This window comes from Nelumbo lutea, chromosome 2 (assembly GCF_056320005.1).
Source record: "Nelumbo lutea isolate HS-2025 chromosome 2, American lotus-T2T, whole genome shotgun sequence".
Taxonomy (NCBI): Eukaryota; Viridiplantae; Streptophyta; class Magnoliopsida; order Proteales; family Nelumbonaceae; genus Nelumbo; species Nelumbo lutea.
Window position 1 is genome coordinate 103,039,350 of NC_142685.1, and position 21,554 is coordinate 103,060,903.

Consider the following 21,554-nt stretch of genomic DNA (forward strand, 5'->3'; position numbering starts at 1 on the left):
GTACCGTAGGGGGTACTATTATACTTTCCACTTCCTTTATTTTGTTTTATGTCGCCCTAGTATAAATACAAAAAGCTAGCACCACCAACAACATTTTTCACTCTCAATCTCTCTTCTCTCCTCTCTCCTCTCTTTTCCCTCTTCCTTCTTCTCTTCTGGATAACACTACCATTGTTGTACTCCTTTCAAACTCTTGGGGGAATACCTTGATGAATATTTTCAGACTTATTTAGAGGAATAGGGAATTCAATCGTAAAGATCGTGCCCTGAAACTCCACAACAAAATGTGATGGGAGAGAGTAAGAATTGTCACATGCTAAGTGTGGAAAAAACTTTGTTACATGATTCTCATGCACCGACTTCTTTTTGGGTGGAGGTGGCTAGCATTACAAGATTCTCATACCTTGATGGATATTTTCAATGCTTGTCTCATCGTCGTTTAAATTTCTCCTTGTTTCATGTTTTTGGATGTGTTGTTTTGTCCATCTTCCTCCTTATGAACACATAAAACTTACTCTACAATCGATCATAAGGGGTTTATTTACTATGATCCTCATGCTCAATAGATCCAGAACTCTAGAAATGCTGTCTTTCTTTGTTAATATTATTTATACTTCCTATACTTATATTTTTTTTGCATTCCTTTAACTCTGTTAGTTCTTTGAGCTCCCTGTCAACCATGTTACACTCTCTTTGTCAGTAATGTAAGAATCGGATTTTTTTTCTAGAGACTATTCCTCTGTCCCTCACCACTAGTTAATGGTCCTCTTCAACCTCTTAATACTACAAGAACGTTACCTACCCATCCTTCTAAACCTATACCATTCTCTCTTTCTTTATGCCATTCTACTAATATTTCTCAACCTCCTAACTACTATAGTTTTCCATACAATCATAGCTCCTCCGCTATTTTGTTTTTCACAAAATTTTCTACAACTCATTGGCATGTTATGGTTGTTCTACATTGGAAAGAAGCTATGGATGCTAAAATTTAGCCTCTCATCGAGAACGACACTTGAGATTTTGTTCTTACACCTCTGGGTGCCTCAATAATTAGGAGTAGATGGGTTTATTCTACAAAGCTAAATTTTAGATGGTAACCTTGATTGATACAAGGCTCGCTTGGTAGCCTAAGAATATAAAGCAAGATTATGGGATTGATTATGGAAAACATTTGTACCAATTGGAAAGATTACAATAGTTTGCTTACTGTTGGCAATCTTTGCAATGAAACAATAGTAAATTCATCAAATGGATGTCAAGAATGCTTTCCTACATAGTCAATTGCAAGGTTCAAAATATTGACACAGGCCGATACGCCGATAGTAGTCTATCGATTTATATCCTTACTCCTTTTTTATTCTTTTTACCTTTTCTTTGAAACTAGTTCAAAGGGATTATTTTAAGGCCAATTTACCCCCTAAACTAGGCCAAACAATGAAACACCCCTTGTAGGGGTGTATCGGGAAGCCCCTAATATGATATGTATTGGTCAATATGCTCGACACGTTGCAATTTTTTTATCCTTTGTCAATTGAAAGGAGACAATATTTATGAAGCCCCCTCCTGGATATTGTAGTAATCCTACTATGGTTTGTTGCATCAAAAGATTTCTATATGGTCTCAAATAAGCTTCTCGGGCTTGTTTTTAGAGGTTTTGCTTCCTAATTACAAAGGCATGATATACCTAAAGCCCCTTTGGCTATTCTCTCTTTAATCTGAAGTGGCCTCAAGGAATTACTCTCCTTCAATATGTAGACAATATACTCATTACAGGTGATGATGACATTACTCACCTCAAGGACATCTTGTGTTGGTCATTCAAGATGAAGGACCTTTGTTTTTCGACTTAGTTTAGGTTTGCAAGTAATTTGTTCATCTCAAGCATACTTTGTGAATCAACAGAAGTATGTTATGGGTTTATTTAATCCTACTCATCTCACTAATGATAAAGAAGTAGACACACGTCTTGAAGTGAACCTCAAATTATCAAAGGATGATGGTGATCCTCTTCATGATGCTACCTTATATCAACAACTTGTTGGCAGTTTCATTTACCTTGCTGATTAGGCTAGATATTTCTTATGTTGATCAAGTGGTTAGCTAGTTTGTTTCTTCTCACAAACAGCCACGCATGTCATTTTTCCTTCGGATCATTAGGTACATTTGAGGTACTTTATCTTATGGTTTTTTCTTCTCATCACCATCATCCCTAGACTTGGTAGCTTATGATGATGCAAATTTGCAAGGTTTCCTTGATACTAGGTGTATAGCAAGTTGGTGAATCTTCTCGGGTGATTCTCTTGTTTCATGGAAATGCAAGGAATAGTCAACAATTTCCACGTCCTCTGTTGAATCAAAGTATCAAGCTATGTGTCCTATTTGTAGTGAAAATGTGTGGCTTCAGGATCTTCTAAGAGATCATCAAATTTAAACTTCCACTCTTATTCCTACCTATGCAGGTTAGGTTAGTGACATCAAAATCCTCTGACCCTATTTTTCACAATGCACCATACACATAGAGGTTTATTGTCTTTACATTTGAGATTAGTACCTTGCTAGCAATATTACTCTTCCCCATGTCTCATTTGGACTTTAGCTAGCAGTCATCTCCACAATGGCGATGATACATCCTCTTCACAAATTCTTATTTGAAAAGCTGATGCTTCTACCTCGGCATTGGTTTGAGGGGGCATGTAGAGATACTACAGGCTAATCCTATTGGGAGCACTATTTTATCTTGTATCACTTCTTGTGTATATATTTTATTTGTTTGTTTTAGAGGGGCAAAATTGCCCTTTCTCATTCTTGTATACTATTGATATATAATAGAATCTTTGGGCATGTGATTTGTTCTAGACACATCCATCTGAATTATTTGGCTAATTATGCACTTTGAGGATGACACCAAGAAACCAGCCTTGTTGTTGAGAGTGTAGAGACCTTCCACTATGCTTCCTCTACCAATCATCCTCCTAGAAGTTAGATCCTAAAAAACACATGAACCAGGAAAAAAAGGTTAAGTTGTAGTTTAAAAAGCTTGTGATACTATTAATGAAAAGTAGATTGATGGGAAGTTGAGGGACATGCGACACATTATTCAAGTTAAGTCTATGAGGAAGGAGTATTGATCCCTGGCCTACAATGGAGGAGAAAGGTCCATTTGCAAGCCTTACCTTATCCATTCTTGACAAAAGGCTATAAGACTGAAAAAGATTTGGCTTATCGATCATGTGGTTAGAGGTCCTAGAGTTAATGATCCAAGGGGAATTAGTGGTAGAGACATGGAAGGACACAATTGCATTACCTAATGTAGACACAAATGGAGTAGAAGGGGTACTGGTAATTGAACTCTCCATCTGGCACAAGGCCCTATCATATCTTCCTTGGTGTTAGAACCAGTGAAGTGCTCTCGAGTAGTACTAGTTGACACCCCAACAGACTTAGTATCTTGGGTTGCCACATTTGCTGCGAGGCAAGCCTCCAAGGGTGCCTTGTTGCCTAGGCGTCGCCTTGACAACTATGGCCCCCACTCAAATACTACCTCTTACAATAACAATTAAGGAACTAAACACCAAAAATTCTACTTCTGAAATAAAGCTGAAATCCAATGGCAGCAACTAAACAATCCAGAAATAAAGAAAACCACTGCTGTAATCCACTAGCAGCAATTAAACAGTCTAGGGAATAGTTCAGAAACCATTGAACTACACACTACACACACCAACCAATAATAGCACATACTTGTGACAAAGAGAATCACACAACCCTATACAACACCTATACGAAGGTGCAAATCCAAAGAACAAGTCTTCATAGCATTAGCCAAAGGAAAAAGAGCCTCCACAACATTGGCCCCCTCCTACTAGGGTTACCTTGGTGCTATGAGCAAGGAAGAACCCATAAGAAACAACAATCGTTGGTTCTGACCAGCCCAATTAGGGCTTCTTGCCTACACTATCTAAGAAATTAGAAAACTGGGTGGAGTGAATGTGTTTTAAAGGAGAAAAAAGACTCCTATCGCCCATAATTGTGCTCTAATACCATATTTTCTTTCTAGAAGAGAGTGTGTTAGAAAGTTATCCCCTTAGCTTCAATCAGATTGATGTATCCTTTAACATTTATTGTAAATGAATAAAGTACATAATTGATTCATGTCGTTGTGGTGTATTTCTGCGTAATACCCTTAAACTGGACACTTACGAGACTCGTGTTAGTTTAGAATCTTCACAACCGTTGGATAGATCTGGGGAGATTTATCCTGCCAAGGTTGACACTGATGTGCCACCAAGTTGGTTGGGATGGCTTGTCTAAGCTACCAGGGTGAGACCTGAGGTACATGTAGTGTGGATTTTCTTGAAACCCTAAACTGGACCAAATTCCAGTATTGCCCTAGACATTGGAGACAAATGGGAAAAGCTGTAATGTTACACCTAACCCTTAGACTCGATTATGATATTGCACTAGGTGTCGGATTATGTTGTCTTTGATGTACCAATCAGTGAGATCCTTAGAGGGGGTCAAAACCTGGGTATCTTGGGACAGTTCGAGAATTCACCTGAGTGAGTAATCATAATGATAGCATCAACCCCTTTGTTAGACAAGGTGAATGATTGGGGAATGCACTCTATGATGGAAACTTAAACTGCCAGTAGTTGATTTCAAACATTGAGATTTCTTTTGCAAAATATATTTATTTAGACATATACATATATATGCAAAATATAATATATATATATATATATATATATATTATGGTTTCAAAAAGTTTGCAAAAGGTTTTAATTCCTTGGATCTATGTGCGTAAAGAATGTAACACTGTTCCTTACAGTCGAGGGAGAGTTCCTCTCTTGTCGGGCAGTGTTTGATCATTATGGGTTGAGAGGTAAGTGTAAGACTATTGAGGGTAATACCTAATGCAATAATCTTGTATCTGCTCACAGTCCTTGGGTTTTCATAAGGTGGTTGGACCCAAGGACCATTTCGTATAAATGTTGGGCCCATTAAGAGTCCATGGTGATGGACTTAGGGGTTTATTGTCTCTTACAGTGAATTCAGCCAGGCCTTGTATCGAAGGCTGGGATGAACCCATGTGGCTGATGTATACATCATTGTTTGGGTCCCACACCAACAAAGAGAACCAAATGGGCAATAGGTTAAGGGGTAAGTGAGCACATAAGCTTAATGGGCCTAAAGCCCAATTCGAACTGGACTTAAATTAGTTAATTAAAAGGATGCAAGATCTGATTTATAATCTGATCAGGATTTGCTGAAAGGATAAGATAAGTCTTATCCATTTAAAAGTACAAATCCAATATTAGATTTGGATCAAGAAACTCTCTCCTAATTAGATTAGGAGGCTGATTCAAAGAAGACTATAAATAGGGGGCGAATTCCTCAGTTTTAACATAGCAACCCGTAGACTTCTCTCCTATTCTTGCCATCCCTACCCGGTTCGATCTCCTCTTGGGGAATTGATCAAGAAATGTTCTTGATATTGTTTCTTGACTGAAGAAACAATTTTAAGTCATCCTCACTAGTCCCTGTTTGATTCTTGCTGTAGAATCTTGGTTCTTGCTGAAGAGCCATCCTGTTGATCCTATTTCATCACAAATTGTGTCATCTTCAATGGAAGCAGGTTTTGGTCTTCTCCTTGGGTGTGAACACCTTCATTCGGAGTTACTGCTACTTCGTATTAGGTATATTCCTCTCCTCCCTTTTGGTTTTAGATCTAGTCCAGTTTTGGGTTCAAGACTAATCCTTGAAAATGCAGTTTTCTTAAATAGGAATGTGATTCCCAGATGGAAAAGAGAGAAATTTTTGAACATTTTCCCAACCTTCCTACAAGGTTCGGCCATCCATATGATGGATCTCCCATCCCTTCAGAGAGGAGAGAGGGGAGGAGAGAAGAGAGAAGAAAAGAAAAGAGAGGAAGAAAAGTGTTTGAGAGTCAAAATAGGTTGGGCTGGTGGCGCCTAGCTTCTTATATATAATAACATGAAGTAAATAAAAAAATAAAATTACAATCATATCCCTAGCAGCACATCCTGATCATAAAATAATTAAACAAAGAAAATAACATGTTGATAACACTCTAGATTGACAACACTCTAATAGCAGAAATAAAATCTACTACAACAACAAATTTCATTTCATAGAGACTTTGAAGTTGAGAAATAAATCGATACAGGCTTCTCCCCCTATTTCAGAATTGTCACTTCAGTTTTTAACTCATAGGCCCTTGCTACATCCAGAGGTTGAGAGTAAGTTTCCTTCATATTATCCTAGATGTCTTTAGCAGTCTTTGCTTAAAGATAGTTTCTATTGATATGAGGGTGTATTGAGTTGCAAAGCCAAGTCATAACTAGATAATTTTCTTAAACCCACTTGGCATAGGAAGGGTCTTGCTTGGCTGGCATCTTTGTGTCACCATTTACATACCCTAACTTACCCCTTCCTCCAATGGCCATCATTGCAGATTGAGCCAACACAAGATGGTTTGCTCCATCAAACTTAATGGTCGTAATCTAGAAAGGGTTGTTTATCACACCACCAGCCCTACAATTCCTTTTCCGATTGATTTAAACTCATTAACAACATTTTCCATACTAGACCAAACAAGATATTACACTTGATTATTTTCTGATAAAAAAAGGATTTTTTAATAGAGTTGTCAAGCTATAACCAATCATTTGCAACTCAAAACTGGTTGTTCCAATAAGGAGAAATCCCTAGAAATCAGAAGAGAACACAAGAAAGTTCAAGCCACAAATTCTAGAGACTTTTGTATGTCCTCCACTTTTAGTCGATCTCTAAGAAAAACAAAAAAACTACCCATAAAATACTGAGTGCCACCTTCAACCTGAGGTTTAACCCCTAAACCTCAATTTAACAAGTATTTCTGATTCTTCCTGGTCACTGGGCAAAACAAAAATAACAAAAGTGCTATAGTAGTGCATTGAACTCCTCTAATCTCCAAGAATCAGGCAAAAGAGGCCTAAAACTCCAGCTGGCTGAGATAAGCATACATGATGTAATCTGAAGAGCTATACTCGAAGTAGCAAGGAAGAGAAGAGAACCACAGAACTGAAGAGAATGTTGAACTGTACTATCCAGTCGACCAGTCCTTTATTTATAGATGAATATAGTACAAGGTACAAGAAATTACTGGGATGCCCCGGATTAGTGATGGGACACCCAGATGACTTAAATCATTAAACAGGATTAGGCCCATTAACACAAGCCCAGTTACAAGATAAGTTAAACATAAGAATGGGCTAATAAGAACTCTTATAAGCCGAACATCACTCTAACATTCTAACACTCCCCCTCAAGCTAAGCATGAATATCAATCATGTTTAGCTTGCCAAGTATGTCCCTGAACTTCGTTGATGCCAGCCCTTTAGTTAATACATCTGCAATCTGCATCTCTGATGGAGTATAAGGCACACAAAGTTCTCCTGAAATAATTCTCTCTCTGACAAAGTGTCGATCAATTTCAATATGTTTTGTCTTGTCATGCTGCACAGGATTGTTGGCAATGTTGATAGCAGCTTTATTATCACAATACAGCTTGAGAGGACCCTCAGTCTTGATACCAAGCTCATTAAGGAGAGTCCTGAGCCATAAGAGTTCAGAAACCCCGTGTGCCATAGCCCGATATTCTGCTTCTGCACTTGATCTAGCTACAACATTCTGCTTCTTACTACGCCATGTGACTAGGTTTCCTCCCAAGAATGTACAGTAACCTGAGGTTGATTTTCTGTCTCCAACGGACCCAACCCAATCAGCATTAGTGTAGGCTTCAATTTCAAGTCTGCTATTTTTTCTGAATAGAATTCCTTTCCCTGGGCAAGTCTTCAAGTATCTGAGGATTCTTTCCACTGCTCTCATATGAGGGGCCTTTGGTGAGTGCATGAATTGACTGACAACATGCATTGCATAGGCAATGTCTGGCCGAGTAAGGGATAAGTATATCAGTTTTCCTACCAACATTTGGTACCTTTCCTTATCACAGTATTCCTCACCCATTGATTCTTGTAATCCATGGCTTGGTTCTATTGGAATGTCTGCTGGCCTGCACCCCATCATGCCTATTTCCTCTAGGAGATCTAGCACATACTTTCTTTGACATATGTAGATTATTTCTCTTGATCTAGCAACTTTAATTCCAAGAAAGTATCTCAGATTTCCCAGGTCTTTGATCTCAAATTCTGAAGCTAAGAACTCCTTCAGCCTCTTCATCTCTTTCACATCATTTCCAGTAATCACCATATCATCCACATACACAATGAGTGCTGTAAGTTTGTCATCCTGTCTCCTTGTAAACAATGTATGATCTGCACTGCTCTGAGTGTACCCTACTTTCTTCATGGCCAAACAAAGTCTCTCAAACCATGCCCGGGGAGATTGCTTCAAACCATATAATGCTTTCCTTAGTTTACATACCTTCTTTCCAACATCATATCCAGGTGGGGGTTCCATGAATACCTCTTCATGAAGATCACCATTTAGGAAGGCATTCTTCACATCCAGCTGATGAAGTTCCCAAGAGAATTTTGCTGCTAGTGACAATAGAACCCTGATTGTGTTGAGCTTTGCTACTGGGGCAAAGGTTTCCTTGTAGTCAATTCCTTCCTTTTGTGTAAATCCCTTTGCCACAAGTCTGGCCTTGTACCTCTCAATTGACCCATCTTCCCTGTGCTTTACTGTGAATACCCACTTGCACCCAACAGTGCCTTTCCCTTCTGGCAGGTCCACCAATTCCCATGCCCTTGCTTTTATTAGGGCTTTCATCTCCTCATTCATGGCTTCTTTCCACCTTGGATCAGATGCCGCCTCTGAATACCTAGAAGGGACACATATAGAGGAAAGAGCAGACACAAAGGAATGATAGGCAGGGGATAAGTGTGAGTAAGAAACATAATCGGCTATGGGATGCTGAGTGGTACAAGAATGAACAGGCTTACGGAGAGCAATAGGAAGATCCAAATCTGAATTGAGTGAATCAGAATTACCTTGGATTGCAGAGACATATTGATCTGAGTTCAACTGGTTGCAATCATGAAGTTGAGGGGCCTTCTTCCTTCTATTGTATGTAAGTATCTCTTTCTCTTGTTTACTGGAACCTTCAGGAGCATCAACCGAATCTAGAGAAGCAACTGGCACAGTGGAAGTCTCACTAGGTTGACCCAGAATGTTACAGCTAGTAGTAGTGGAAGGTGATGAAATGGGAACAAAAAAGAAGGGAGAATGAGAATCCTCTTCCAACCCACTACTCTCCCCCTGAAGAGGATTCTGAGAAGACTGGAAATAAGGTTGAGACTCAAAAAAGACTACATCCCTAGTGACATTTTTTCTTGGAGACAGGATCATAACACTTATACCCCTTCTGCGTAGGAGAGTACCCCAAAAATATTCCCTTTGTAGCCTTAGGATCCAACTTGGTCTTCTTTGGATCTTTCACATGTATGAAGCATGTACAACCAAAAACCCGCGGGGGAAGAGGAAATTCTGGAAGAGTGGGACACAAAACAGAGAAAGGGGTCTTCATACCCAGTACCTTAGATGGCATCCGATTTATCAGGTATGATGCAGTAAGAATAGCTTGAGACCAATATTGCTTGGGCACATTGTGCTGGAAAAGAAGGACTCGAGCTGTCTCTAATAGATGCTTGTTCTTGCGCTCAGCAACCCCATTTTGCTGAGGGGTGTAAGCACATGATGATTGATGTAACATGCCTGCATCTTCCATGAATGAGTTCAGGGATCTTTCAAAGTATTCAGTTGCATTGTCTGAACGGAATTGCTTGATCTTTTTATCAAATTGTGTTTCAACCATCTTGCAAAACATCATAGTTATCCGGGGAACTTCTTCACGTCCTTTCAACAGATAAATCCAAGTGCACCGAGAATAATGGTCAATAAAACTGATAAAGTAACAGAAGCCATCAATGGAAACAATGGGTGAAGGACCCCAAGCATCAGAATGAACCAAATCAAAAGGGGCTTGAATTTCATTACTAGAAATTGGATACACTGATCTACATTGTTTTGACATTTGACACACATCACAAATTAAACTCTGACTCGGAATGCCCTTACATAATCCGGGAAACAACATTGCTAAGGAAGAAAAGGACAAATGACCTAGCCTAGCATGCCACAAGTGCAGCCTAGCTATTGACTCCACACTTTTTAGACTAGTAGTAGAAGCTTGCAAGGTTGAGCTGACATTTTCATCAAAATAGTAGAGGCCCCCATACTCATGACCACTCCCAATCGTTCTCCTCGTCAATCTGTCCTGGAAGACACAATGAGAAGGAAAGAAAGTTATACTGCAGTTCAAGCTTTTTGTAAGCTTTGAAACAGACAACAGATTTGAGGTAAGACTAGGAACATGTATGACTGATTTAAGAGAGAGATCATTGCTTAGGTCAACCACCCCCTTTCCAGAGATGGTGGAAAGGGACCCATCAGCTATTCTCATCTTATCCTGGCCAGACAACAGATGATATGTGGTGAATAAGGAGGACATATGTGTCATATGGTCAGTGGCTCCGGAATCAATCACCCAAGAGGTAGAATTAATGGAGCTAGATACACCAAATGCAGAGGTTGTACCTGATTTGGCAAGAGAGGTGGAAGCTAAAGAATTGTTCTTCAGACGGGCTAATGCCCGACTGAGAACCTCTACCTCACTAGCTGTGAAGCCCAAAGTACTTGGTCCAGAGGAGTCGGCAGCCTGCCTTGCGGTGGAAGATGACACTGTCTGAATACTCTGTGAGTTGTCACTACTGTTGTTGGTGGCAAGATTCCCACTTGCTGTGTGGCCCTTATGTTGCCTTTTGTCCTTTCTCAGAGCAGCTGGCTTCAGATGAGGGTATAGCACCCAACATTTCTCCTTTGTGTGTTTCTCACCACCACAATGTGTAAACTTGAGGGACTTCTTGTTTGAAAATCTATTCCCCTTAGTGGAGACTAAGGCTGAATGTTCTCCAGGTAGTTCTGTTGACTGTGTCTGGGAGTCAACTTGCATCTCCTTTCTCCTTACTTCTTCATTCCTCACCAGGTAGTAGACATGGTGAAGCTCAGGTAATTCATCTCTCCCTAGAATCTGTGACCTTATACCTTCATATACAGGGTCAAGACCCGCCAGAAACTTGAAGGCTCTGCCCTCCTCAATCTGCTTATCATGCCTCCCCTTATCATTAGCATTTTCCCAATCCAAAATCAAATGGTGGTCAAGCTCTTCCCAGAGGCCTTCCAGTGTTGCAAAGTAGGTTGCCACGGACATGTCTCCTTGCCTTAGGGCTGCAATGTCTTGGTTCAGCCTATAGATTCTAGCATTGTTCTTTTTCTGGCCATATGTCTTAGATACTTTCTCCCAAATTTTAGCAGCTGTGGGGAAGTGATGAACAGTTCTGGCCACCCTATGAGTCATAGAGGCCAGCAACCAAGACATGACTGTGGCATTTTCCTTGTGCCACATGGTGTATTCGGGACTGCCAATTTCTGGTTGTTTCTTGTCTCCATCCAAATAGCCTGTGAGCTCACGAGAGGTAATGAACAGCATTGCTGAGACAGACCACTCTCTGAAGTTATACTCATCTAGCAGCACACTTGTAATCTGCAAGCTGTGTAGATTAGGGTTTTCCATGTTTGAGGACCTTGTAACAGGTCTGTTATCTCTAGAGGAAACTTCACCAAAGGACATCCTGACTTCAGCCCAAGAGTTGTTCACAGTGCTGTAGGTGGTTCTGTTTAGGACTGGCCGAAGTGGTCACAGTGCTGGTAGAAGTGTTCACAGTTCGGGTACTATGCAGTGTTGTTTAGGACTGGTCGAAGTAACTGAACTAGTTCACAGTGCTAGTAACTGAAGTTATTTCAGTTAGGGCTTGTTCTGCAACCTGAAGTAACTGTGCAGTGCAGTAGCTGAAGTTCACAAAGTAGGACTGATAACCGACCTGAAGAGAATCTGTAATTGAAGTTACCACAGTTCTGCCCAAGTCTTGCTGGGGCACGAAGCTGCAACTGTAGAGAAGGCTAAGTCTTTACCACTTGTTCTGCGCAAGTCTTGCTGGAGCACAAAGCTGCAACTGTAGAGGAAGCTCTCCCCCTTTCGGCTAGTGCTAGGACTGCTGAAATCAGTCCTCAACTAGGTCTGTCCTATACAGACCTCTCTTAGTAGCCCAATAGCTACTATTTGCTGGAGATAATCTAGTAGGACATCTACTTTTGGGTCTTACTTCCCTTGAGTCCTACAACCAAGAGAAACCCTAGGTTCGAACTTGCTTTACTCTCTTACACTCCTAGGTCTTCACTGCAGCAACCCAGAAAAGGAAGAGAGAAGATGAAAAGATAGCAAGAGAAAAGAGTGCGCTTGCTGAAACCAGGAAGGAGCTAATGCTCTGATACCATGTAATCTGAAGAGCTATACTCGAAGTAGCAAGGAAGAGAAAGAACCACAGAACTGAAGAGAATGTCAAACTGTACTATCCAGTCGACCAGTCCTTTATTTATAGATGAATATAGTACAAGGTACAAGAAATTACTGGGATGCCCCTGATTAGTGATGGGACACCCAGATGACTTAAATCATTAAACAGGATTAGGCCCATTAACACAAGCCCAGTTACAAGATAAGTTAAACATAAGAATGGGCTAATAAGAACTCTTATCATCCGAACATCACTCTAACATTCTAACACATGAGACCTAAACCTAAACCTAAACATGCTTTGCTACCAACTTGAAAGATTGTTATAGCAGTCCTAGGCTTAGTACAAAATCTGTTCAAGAAAATAAAAAAAAAAAGAAGAACGGAGAAGGAGAAGAAGAAGAAGAGGAGAAGAGAAGAAAGAATGAGAGAAAGAGAGAGCAGAATGTTTGGTTCTGCTGCTTCTTTCATTGGCTTTTATATGACTTGATAAAAAGATGATACATTGTCAAAAATACCCTTGTCGACTGTAACAGAGAGAAAAACAAGAACAACATCCTGAAAGAATTAGAAATAAAGATGGGGAGCATATAGCTGCATATAAAAAAAATATACAAACAATTAAGTATCCCTCACTGCATCTCTACAAGGTTAATGTTTTTTAAGGAAATTTCCTTTGAATTTGGTGGTTGATAACTTAGTCTATGACATGAATGTTCTTCATTTGGGGATTGATCTGATCTAATAAATGGTGTGATGTTCTTAGGGAGCGGTGGTTATTATTTTTTTTCTCCTGGTATTTCTTGTCACCTATACTTTCTTCATTCTTTTTTTCTTTTTAATGAATTTACATTTTATTATCCAAAAAAAATAAAGTGTGCATGTTGCCCCAAGAAATGTGTGAAGGATCAAGTAGAACTACAATTGAGACATGAGAAATCTTTTAGATAAATTATCCATTTGAAACAATCCAAGAGAAAAAGTTTTGAATTTATTTATTAGAAGTTCACAACAATCACGGGTGAATCCAAAAGGAAGACATTGCACCATGTATCAACCTAGAAGGAAGACCAATATTACCTTGGCTCGAGAAAACAACAATACCAGGCAGTATGTATGGGAAATCGCCACAAAATTTTCAGGCATATTGTGAGGAGAGAGAGCCTGTGCCCAGAGTGATGAAAGCAGGAGAGTAATCTGCCGAGTGCTCAACCTAAGGTAAATTGGGTCCTGATGTTTAGTAAACATGAGAGGGGTCATGTTAGATGGTGGTGAAGAAGAATTAAAAGTTTGAATTGGATTAAAAGGAATGAAGAAGCACTAGGATATACCACTTCCTTTTTTGGATTGATCATGGGTTGCTCCTCTGGTGTTAAAGGGAAAGGGGAATCTTTAACACTATAAGCTCTACTATAAGAAGACCTCAATCTGCTAAATACTGAACTAGAATTAGTTTTTAATTTCACATCATCGATTTCTTTATGGATATTCTCTTGATGGGAACTTTTCTCCTTCTTTAGCTTCTCAAAAAGAGCAGCTGAAGAAGAAAAGACAGATACGGTTCTCGATAGTGTCCTTCGGAGATCATTGGCTTTTAACGTGTGTGGAACAGCTGAGCATTGTTGGGGGCAAACAGAAGATGGAACAAGAACAACAGAAAAGATGCGATGAGCTGCTACACGTGTTTCTCGGTCTGGATGGACCATGGCTAAGAGAAGTTGATGGAATAATGCTTCAGGAAATGCCTACAGAACAAAAGGTGATTCAAATGTAAGTCCATCAATATGACTATAAAAATGTGATAAAACATTAAAATATTAGAGAAAAATAAGTTTCATGCCTTGTTTTTATATGATAAATTCGGTATAGATGCTGCTATTTGAGCAGCGCGATAAGCGGCGGATATTGTAGTTCTTGCTATAACAGTAATTGTTGATATGTTTTCCAACATCACAGCTATCATGTCAATAACAGGTCCTGCATCTCCGACCTGTTTAACAATGGTAAATCAATTTACAACATTACAAATTGAGAAACATTCTGAAGTGCAAAAAAAGCATTTGTGTCATAAGCAGTAATAGCTTGAGGTCTCTAAGACCCATGAAGTACTAAGGGTCAAGTTTGAATAAGTATCAATGAGACATTAAAAGGTTTACCTTATTTATTACTTGCACAAGACACTGGTCAACTACCTCTCGAAACTTTTGGTTCCATTTAATTATGTCTACTCCAAGGTCTGAGTCATTAAGTGAACAATGTATACTTTTCCGCAAATGCTTCATCAGGTCAGATGCTGCAGCAATTATTGCTACAGAAGCTTGGACCTTTGTGTGTTTAGAAAGAGAGGTGGCAACCTCAAGAATGTTTAACTGTATATCTGGCTGTTTAAGGACATTCTTGTGATCAAGATGCTTAATTAATATGGACAACAACAAGTGCGTGTTCTGCCCTGTAAATTGAACAGAATGATAAAAGAAGAATAAAGAACTAGGTCAACATAGAGGAAAAACAACAGAAAATTTATAAAATGAGTGTAAAGATATGACAGGAAGTGGTAATTTATAAGTGATAATAACAAAACATAATGAATACCAGAGTCTTCCATTAATGATTGCATGTTTGACAAAACAGAAAGAGCAACCCCATGTGTAGGAGACCAGAGATTTCCACTATCAAAATAACGAAATAGTGATTCCAAAACACGTCTAACAGTTGTTGCCTCTTTTGCTAACTTGGTCACATTATGCAAGCAAACTCTAGACCAGAATTGAGGGTTTTTGGCATTTTCCCTATTGAAGGGCAACAAATACATATGACCACACATGATTAGTATCATAAAAATATGTAAATGCATTTATGTGATATTGAGACATGAGGACTTACACAGTCACAATTAATTCGCCTTTGTCATTTACAATCTTACTCCAAGAAGGAACTCCTATCATGTCATCTGGAGAGGGAGATACATGGCCCTCAACTTCAAGATCTTCAATGTTTTTCTTAGGATCCCCATAATTATCCAATATTACTGATACAACCTATTGAAAGGACAAAAGACAAGTGTTTATGGATAATAGCAAGCAAAAGTTCTTTATATGAAGGAAGGGAAAATAAAAGAAAAGGAAGGTCATATATATATATATATATATATAAATCGGTCTGTCCATGTAAGCAGGCCTCTCCTTTCAGTAAAGGTATTTATCTATTTTCTCCTTTTTAGTATTTTTCTATCTCTTTGTTTTGCTTTTTTTTTACTTTTCAATTACTCTTTGAGTCGTTTGATTTTCCCATGTCTGATGAGTCATGCAAATTAATGTTTTATCTTCCAAAACAACACATGAAAGAGGGTGACTAGTTTCTTTAACGAGGTGTCTTCCGACAGCATTAAAGAGGGAAGGTCACCATTGAAAACCTCCCATCTATATTAGACTTTCAAAAAATCTCCTACAATGTGCCTTTTCATTTAACTAAAACTCTCAACATCTCAACATCCCATTGTGGTATGCAAGTTTTGTTTTCTAATGCCTATATCCCAGCTTTTGAGTACAGTTCAGAAATGTCTCTTGGAGGGGAATTTATCTTATAAAGCTATTTATCATGGCTGCAGGCTATTTTGCAACAAAGAAGAAACGAAGAGACTGATAGCAAAGAATAAATGGCATGGAATATTTGGAATGAACGAAATGATAAAATAAAACTTCAAAATTTTATAGAAGATTTTGTGGAGTTGGGGCTGGGTTTGTTGGAATATTTGCCATAATTTTTTCCGATTCCTTGATAGAAGACATCAATTGGTTTGGGATTCTTCCATGTTAGAGGAAACTACAAGCTGACGAAGAGGAGATCGGAAAGGCAATTATCACTCCTAAGTGAAACTACTCTACATTTGGAGCCGACTTGCCTATTTTGTAAGAATTTTATTTGTCTTTCATTTCAACATTTTTTTATTCTCTCCAGTTTAATTCTTTTTCATTATTTGTTATTTTGTCATTTTGGTTATGTATTGGAGTCTCCATCATTTAAGTTGAAGGTGCTCATGAGATTCCTATGGATGATTTTGGGCCATTTAATTAATGTATTATCCCTCATGTATATTCCTCCGTATTTTCTCTTTTATTCTATTTTGTCTTGCTTTATTCCTAAGAAAAACGAAAGAATTAGATAGACTATGAAATAACAATCTTGGATTTGCAGGAATGGGCAGAGAGACAAAACACTGGGGGTCTCCTGAAATCAAAGAAGTAATGAAGTAATGGAGAGTAGGATAGTGGGAGGGGTACAAGGTGGAAGAATCTCAAGGAATGGCTGGGATTGAATGAGATGAAATACTATTGGACCACCTAAGCCCTTCGGACCCTTCCAATATAAACACAAGGGAAGACTGATGGGTGAGAACCAACTTCAGGCGATAGAGTCCAGGATGTGGATCCAACTTTTGTAGGTTAGATTCTGGTAGAGTCCAGGATGAACTTGACGATAGCATAGTGGAGTGTCATAGGGCGGAATAAGATTCCGAGGTAAGGTCATCATTGATGAGATTGCTTATGGGAGCGGACGACATGGCTGGAGAGAGACATAAAGAAGTAGGAGCTGCGATGGATGGGATGTGCTGCGTGTGCATGGGGAAAAGGAAAGGTTTGGCATTCGTCCCCGGTGGGAAAACGTTTTCAGGGTGTGTAAAAGTGTGTTGTAGAGAACTTTGGACCTAAAAAAATTATAAATATATTTTAATTAATATTTAAGGCTCAGTTTGGAAGGAATACAAATACAAATATAAATACGTATGGTGCAAATGTATATAAAATAATATAAAATATAAGGATTTACACTCTACATATTTGTATTTGTACTCCATCCAAACTGAGCCTTAGTATTCTTTTTGGTAGGATTTTATCAATGTACATTTTTATCCAATTCTGTAATTAAAGCTCAAGTGTCAATTCTTCATTTATTTTTGTTAAACTTTTTCTTCTGAATATTTTTTATCCAATTATTTCTAGAGTGAAAAAAGTATGGTGGGTAATTTATTTTTTATCCAATTAAATTGCTTTATCGTTTTGTTTTGTTTACAGTTTCTTCTTTTATTTGTATTGATTCAACAACTGACTTTGTGTTGCTGGCGTACTGAAATTGTTTGCATGACAAATTGTAATCGTTGTTGGTCATTTAAATTAGACCTATTCTCATCATCATTGATGTCTTAATGCCTCTTTAACAATTATCTTAAAAGGATTGGGTGAATGACGGTTCAGCCCAGCGCCAAAATTCATAGTCCCAACGTTGGAGTAGGTGCCAGCTCAGAATTGATGCCAATTCATGGGCAGGCATTGATGCATAGGGTGGGGGTAATTGACATTTTAAATTGTTGTACATCTACAGTGAAAATCGGAATTCTGCAGTGGGCCTATCGTACTTTGCCGAAAAGGATTTACTATTATAATTAATATATTATATAGTAAAATATGGTTTCATTAATAACTTTTTTTGTTCCATTTAAAATTAATAAAAATGGATAACCACTAGAGCAAAAATGGACATTGGGATGTATATCCGACCACAACAATCTGATCTAGATTTTGGAGCTGAAGTATCGAGTCAGGTTAGAATTCTTGAAAACAACCAAATCTAAAATCAATATACAGGAAGTTGAAGAACTATTAAGGCTCAATTTGGAAAGAGTAAAAATGCAAATATATACAGTGCAAATACATATAAAATAATACAAAATATAAGGTTTTGCACTCCACATATTTGCATTTATACTCCTTCCAAACTGACCCTAAAGTTTATCATGTTATTGGCATTTTGCTTGGTTAGCATTCTCTTAATGACCTTTCCATCATAAAACATGAGCATTGATCCAACCCATTATTAATAATTGGGTGGACAGCTTTTCCAATATGAAAATAAAAATATCCTTTACTTTTTGAAAAGCATATCAAATTCTTTAACCTGATAACCATGTACTAATTTATCAGTTTAAATTCTAGCAAAAGAGTTATATCTTTAAATTGATAATAGTAGTAGTAGTAGTAGTAATAGTAGTAGTAAAATTACGAAATCCATTGGAACTCCATTTAAAAATTGTAAAAAATTGTATAAGTTACATGAGTGGTGTTTTGCCATTCCATTCTATTTAAAGCCTTATTGCTATTAAATTATTAGTGCTTAAACCATTTCTTACTACAACCCATGTTCTTTTTGGTCTACCCCTTACTCTTCTATCCCCTTCAATTATTATCAGTTATTCATAGTTGAATAAATAACAATAATCATTAATTAACATAACAAAATCTACTTAAGCTAATATCAGTACTAAGAACTCCTTTGGGAAGGCTATTACATTGGTTTATTAAGTTGCATTGATCGAGTTACTTAGGAGGAACTCCCTAAGAAAATTTTAATTTGTAAAAGAAATCCTAGTTTTACAACTAATATGGGCAAATCTATCTATCCTAAGTCTAGACAAATATTATTATGCTTAGGGTATGGGCTGAGTTGGGATAAACAACCTTAAAAACTGTTAATACATTATCAAAATTTTGCTCGAGATATTTTACTTTTTTAGGTCATTGGTCTACATAGCGGGGGTAGCCCATCCCATATAGCTACTTTGGCAATAATAATAATAACTTTTATCTAAAAGTAGTTAAAACCAAAAAGTAATGCATGGGTTATACTCAGTTTGGTTCAATCCAATTACACATGTCACATTGTTCTTAGGGTGCAACTTGGGCAAGTTGGGTCAGGTTGAGGGTCAACCCAAGCCCAACCTCAAGTCTTAAGCCTCGATGTTGAGCTTAGATTAATTTAATTATGACTACAACCTAATTTTATATATTTACTAATATATAAGTATTTTAAATATTTAAGTAATATTTATAAAAAATTATTACATTTAATCATTAGTAAGATAAAATGAATAAAATAGAACACTAACAAATAATATGAAAATTAATTATTTTATTAAATAATTAGCATTTTGTTAAAATAATTAATATAATTAATCTAAATTACTAAATTATTAAATTATTTTTATAATAAAGTAGTAAAATAAAGATGAATTATTTTAAATAACATTACATTTTTTATAATAATGAGTAGTTTCTGTTATTTTATTTTCCCTTGACAAATCCCGTGCATTGCATGGGTCCCCGCAACTAAGAAAGAAATAAAATTGTTGATGTAAATCACACACAATGTTTTAAAACATGGAGGCGTGATGCAAGGCGTTCCACTACCTAGAGGCATGAGATGTAGTTTAGAATGTAAGAGGCATAAGTCTCCCAAACACAAGGAGGCGTAAGCCTCCTTAAGAGGAAGGGGATCAAGAGGAAGAAGGAAGAGGAAGGGGAGGAGGAAGAAGAGGAAGGGAGGATCATATTTTTTACTTAATTTTAATAAAAATCTTTTATATTAAGAAGAATAAAGATGCACAGAATTAGTTGAATAGGGGGGTTTGGGGGGCGAAGCCCCACAGCTGAAGGGGCCAGTGGCAAACCACTTTCTTTCCCCTTATCTTTCCTTCCCTTCCCTTTCCTTTTTTTTTCTTCTCTTTCTTTCTCTTTCTTTCCCTTCCCTTTATTTTCTTTTCCTTTCCTTTCCTTTTTTTCTCTTTCTTTTCAGTCTTTTTATATGAGTTGTGCATGATGTGCATGAGGCATACGCTTCTAGCACACCTCATGAAAAAGCGCTGAAGCATTTGCCTCTTGTACCTGAGGCATATGCCTCTTGCACCTGAGGTGTACACCTCAGAGGTGTTAATGCCTCTGGCATACGCCTCAGGGCGTTTTGGGAGTGCCGCGCCTCCAGGCGTCTACCTCCAACACCTTTTAAAACATTGGTCACATATAAAAGTGAATAGTTTTAACATTACTCCCACAATCAGATACAACTGCACTTTGTTTTGAAAGGTTCTTGATATGTGATCTTAATTAAAACAGAAACAAGGATACATTCTTTAATGTAGAACAAAATCAAAGAAGGTGAAGCGGATTTAACTGAAATTGGTTGTATCCTAAATAAAGATTAATTTGATGACACTGCCAATTTAAAATGTCCAAAAATTTCCTAATATTTTTTTTGAAGATAAATAACATTAAATTAAAGCAGAAAACAAAATACAAGAAAAGGTGATAAGCAATAATCCAGATATTAGGAAATTTACATGATTACTACTTTGAGCCAGCTTGATATTCGTTTCAAACATGAAGTTAAATCTTAGTTTTTGTTTGTGTAATGGATTGTTTGGTTAATCTCTTAGAACTGTTTGCATTTTCTGAGTTTAAATTTTTCTCTTATGCATTCTATCATGTAGTTTTTAATTTTAAGGTTTATAGTAGGGTGCAATTTGGGTGGGCTTGGGTTGGGCTTTTGTCAAAATTTGAATGTGCACACTCAAAAGGCCTAAGCCCATGGCAGTCTAAAATGGTAACTTAGGCCAACCTGAGTAGAACCCCTAGTTTACAAGATCACATTATTTTTTCTATAACCTTAGTTTCTTAGCTTTGGTTAATGATTTGGAACAACATAATAATTTAAAAAGGTGTGCCCATGGATGTCAAGGTGACGCCTAGGTGCGGGCGCCCTTTGAGGCTCGCCTTGCCTAATCGCCAAGCAATTTTGTACTTTGTATTATAAAATACTTTTTTCTTCTTTATTTTTTGACATTAAAATATAATTATAGAATAGACATTATTAAACTAAAATATCCATTTTGTGTGTTTATATACTAATTTCTTTTTATTATTTTCTTATTTGTTAGGGTTTAATCAACACAAACATTGCTAAATGCTGTATTCAACCCTCAAAGACTTCAAAGCCTGAAACAATAAGTAAGAAAAACTTAAAATTTTGTCTAATTAACACATTTTCTTCTTTTCCTATAACAAAAATAAGGGTTCAGCCCTTATATTTTTTAAATTTTCTTTTCTTTCTTCTTTTTCTTCTCATGAATATGTTGATTTTCTATAAACATGAATCTGTACTTTTTTTTATGAAAATTATGAATAATTATTAAGGAAATATGGTTATGGTGCCTAGGGAACTACCCTAGGATCTATATTTTCTACATAAAAAAATTCATCACCTAGGCACTCCCCTGTCGTCTAGCCTC

The 21,554-nt window shown here is 37.5% G+C and overlaps 1 protein-coding gene across 4 annotated transcripts in view; it reads right to left on the bottom strand.

Moving 5' to 3' along the window:
- The window catches only part of LOC148872420 (protein SEMI-ROLLED LEAF 2-like), a 144,896-nt gene that overhangs the window by 38,615 nt on the left and 84,727 nt on the right, over nt 1-21,554 (bottom strand). For all 4 annotated transcript variants that reach the window (XR_016106491.1, XR_016106490.1, XM_088967339.1 and 1 more), the window contains 6 exons: nt 15,323-15,477; nt 15,032-15,228; nt 14,596-14,888; nt 14,280-14,429; nt 13,771-14,184; nt 13,520-13,669 (listed from right to left, as the gene is read on the bottom strand). Coding sequence is in view for 2 of the 4 variants with exons in the window: in XM_088967339.1 (XP_088823465.1) it covers nt 13,520-13,669; nt 13,771-14,184; nt 14,280-14,429; nt 14,596-14,888; nt 15,032-15,228; nt 15,323-15,477 (1,359 nt within the window). In the remaining 2 variants the exon portion in view is untranslated. The remainder of the gene's footprint in view (nt 1-13,519; nt 13,670-13,770; nt 14,185-14,279; nt 14,430-14,595; nt 14,889-15,031; nt 15,229-15,322; nt 15,478-21,554) is intronic.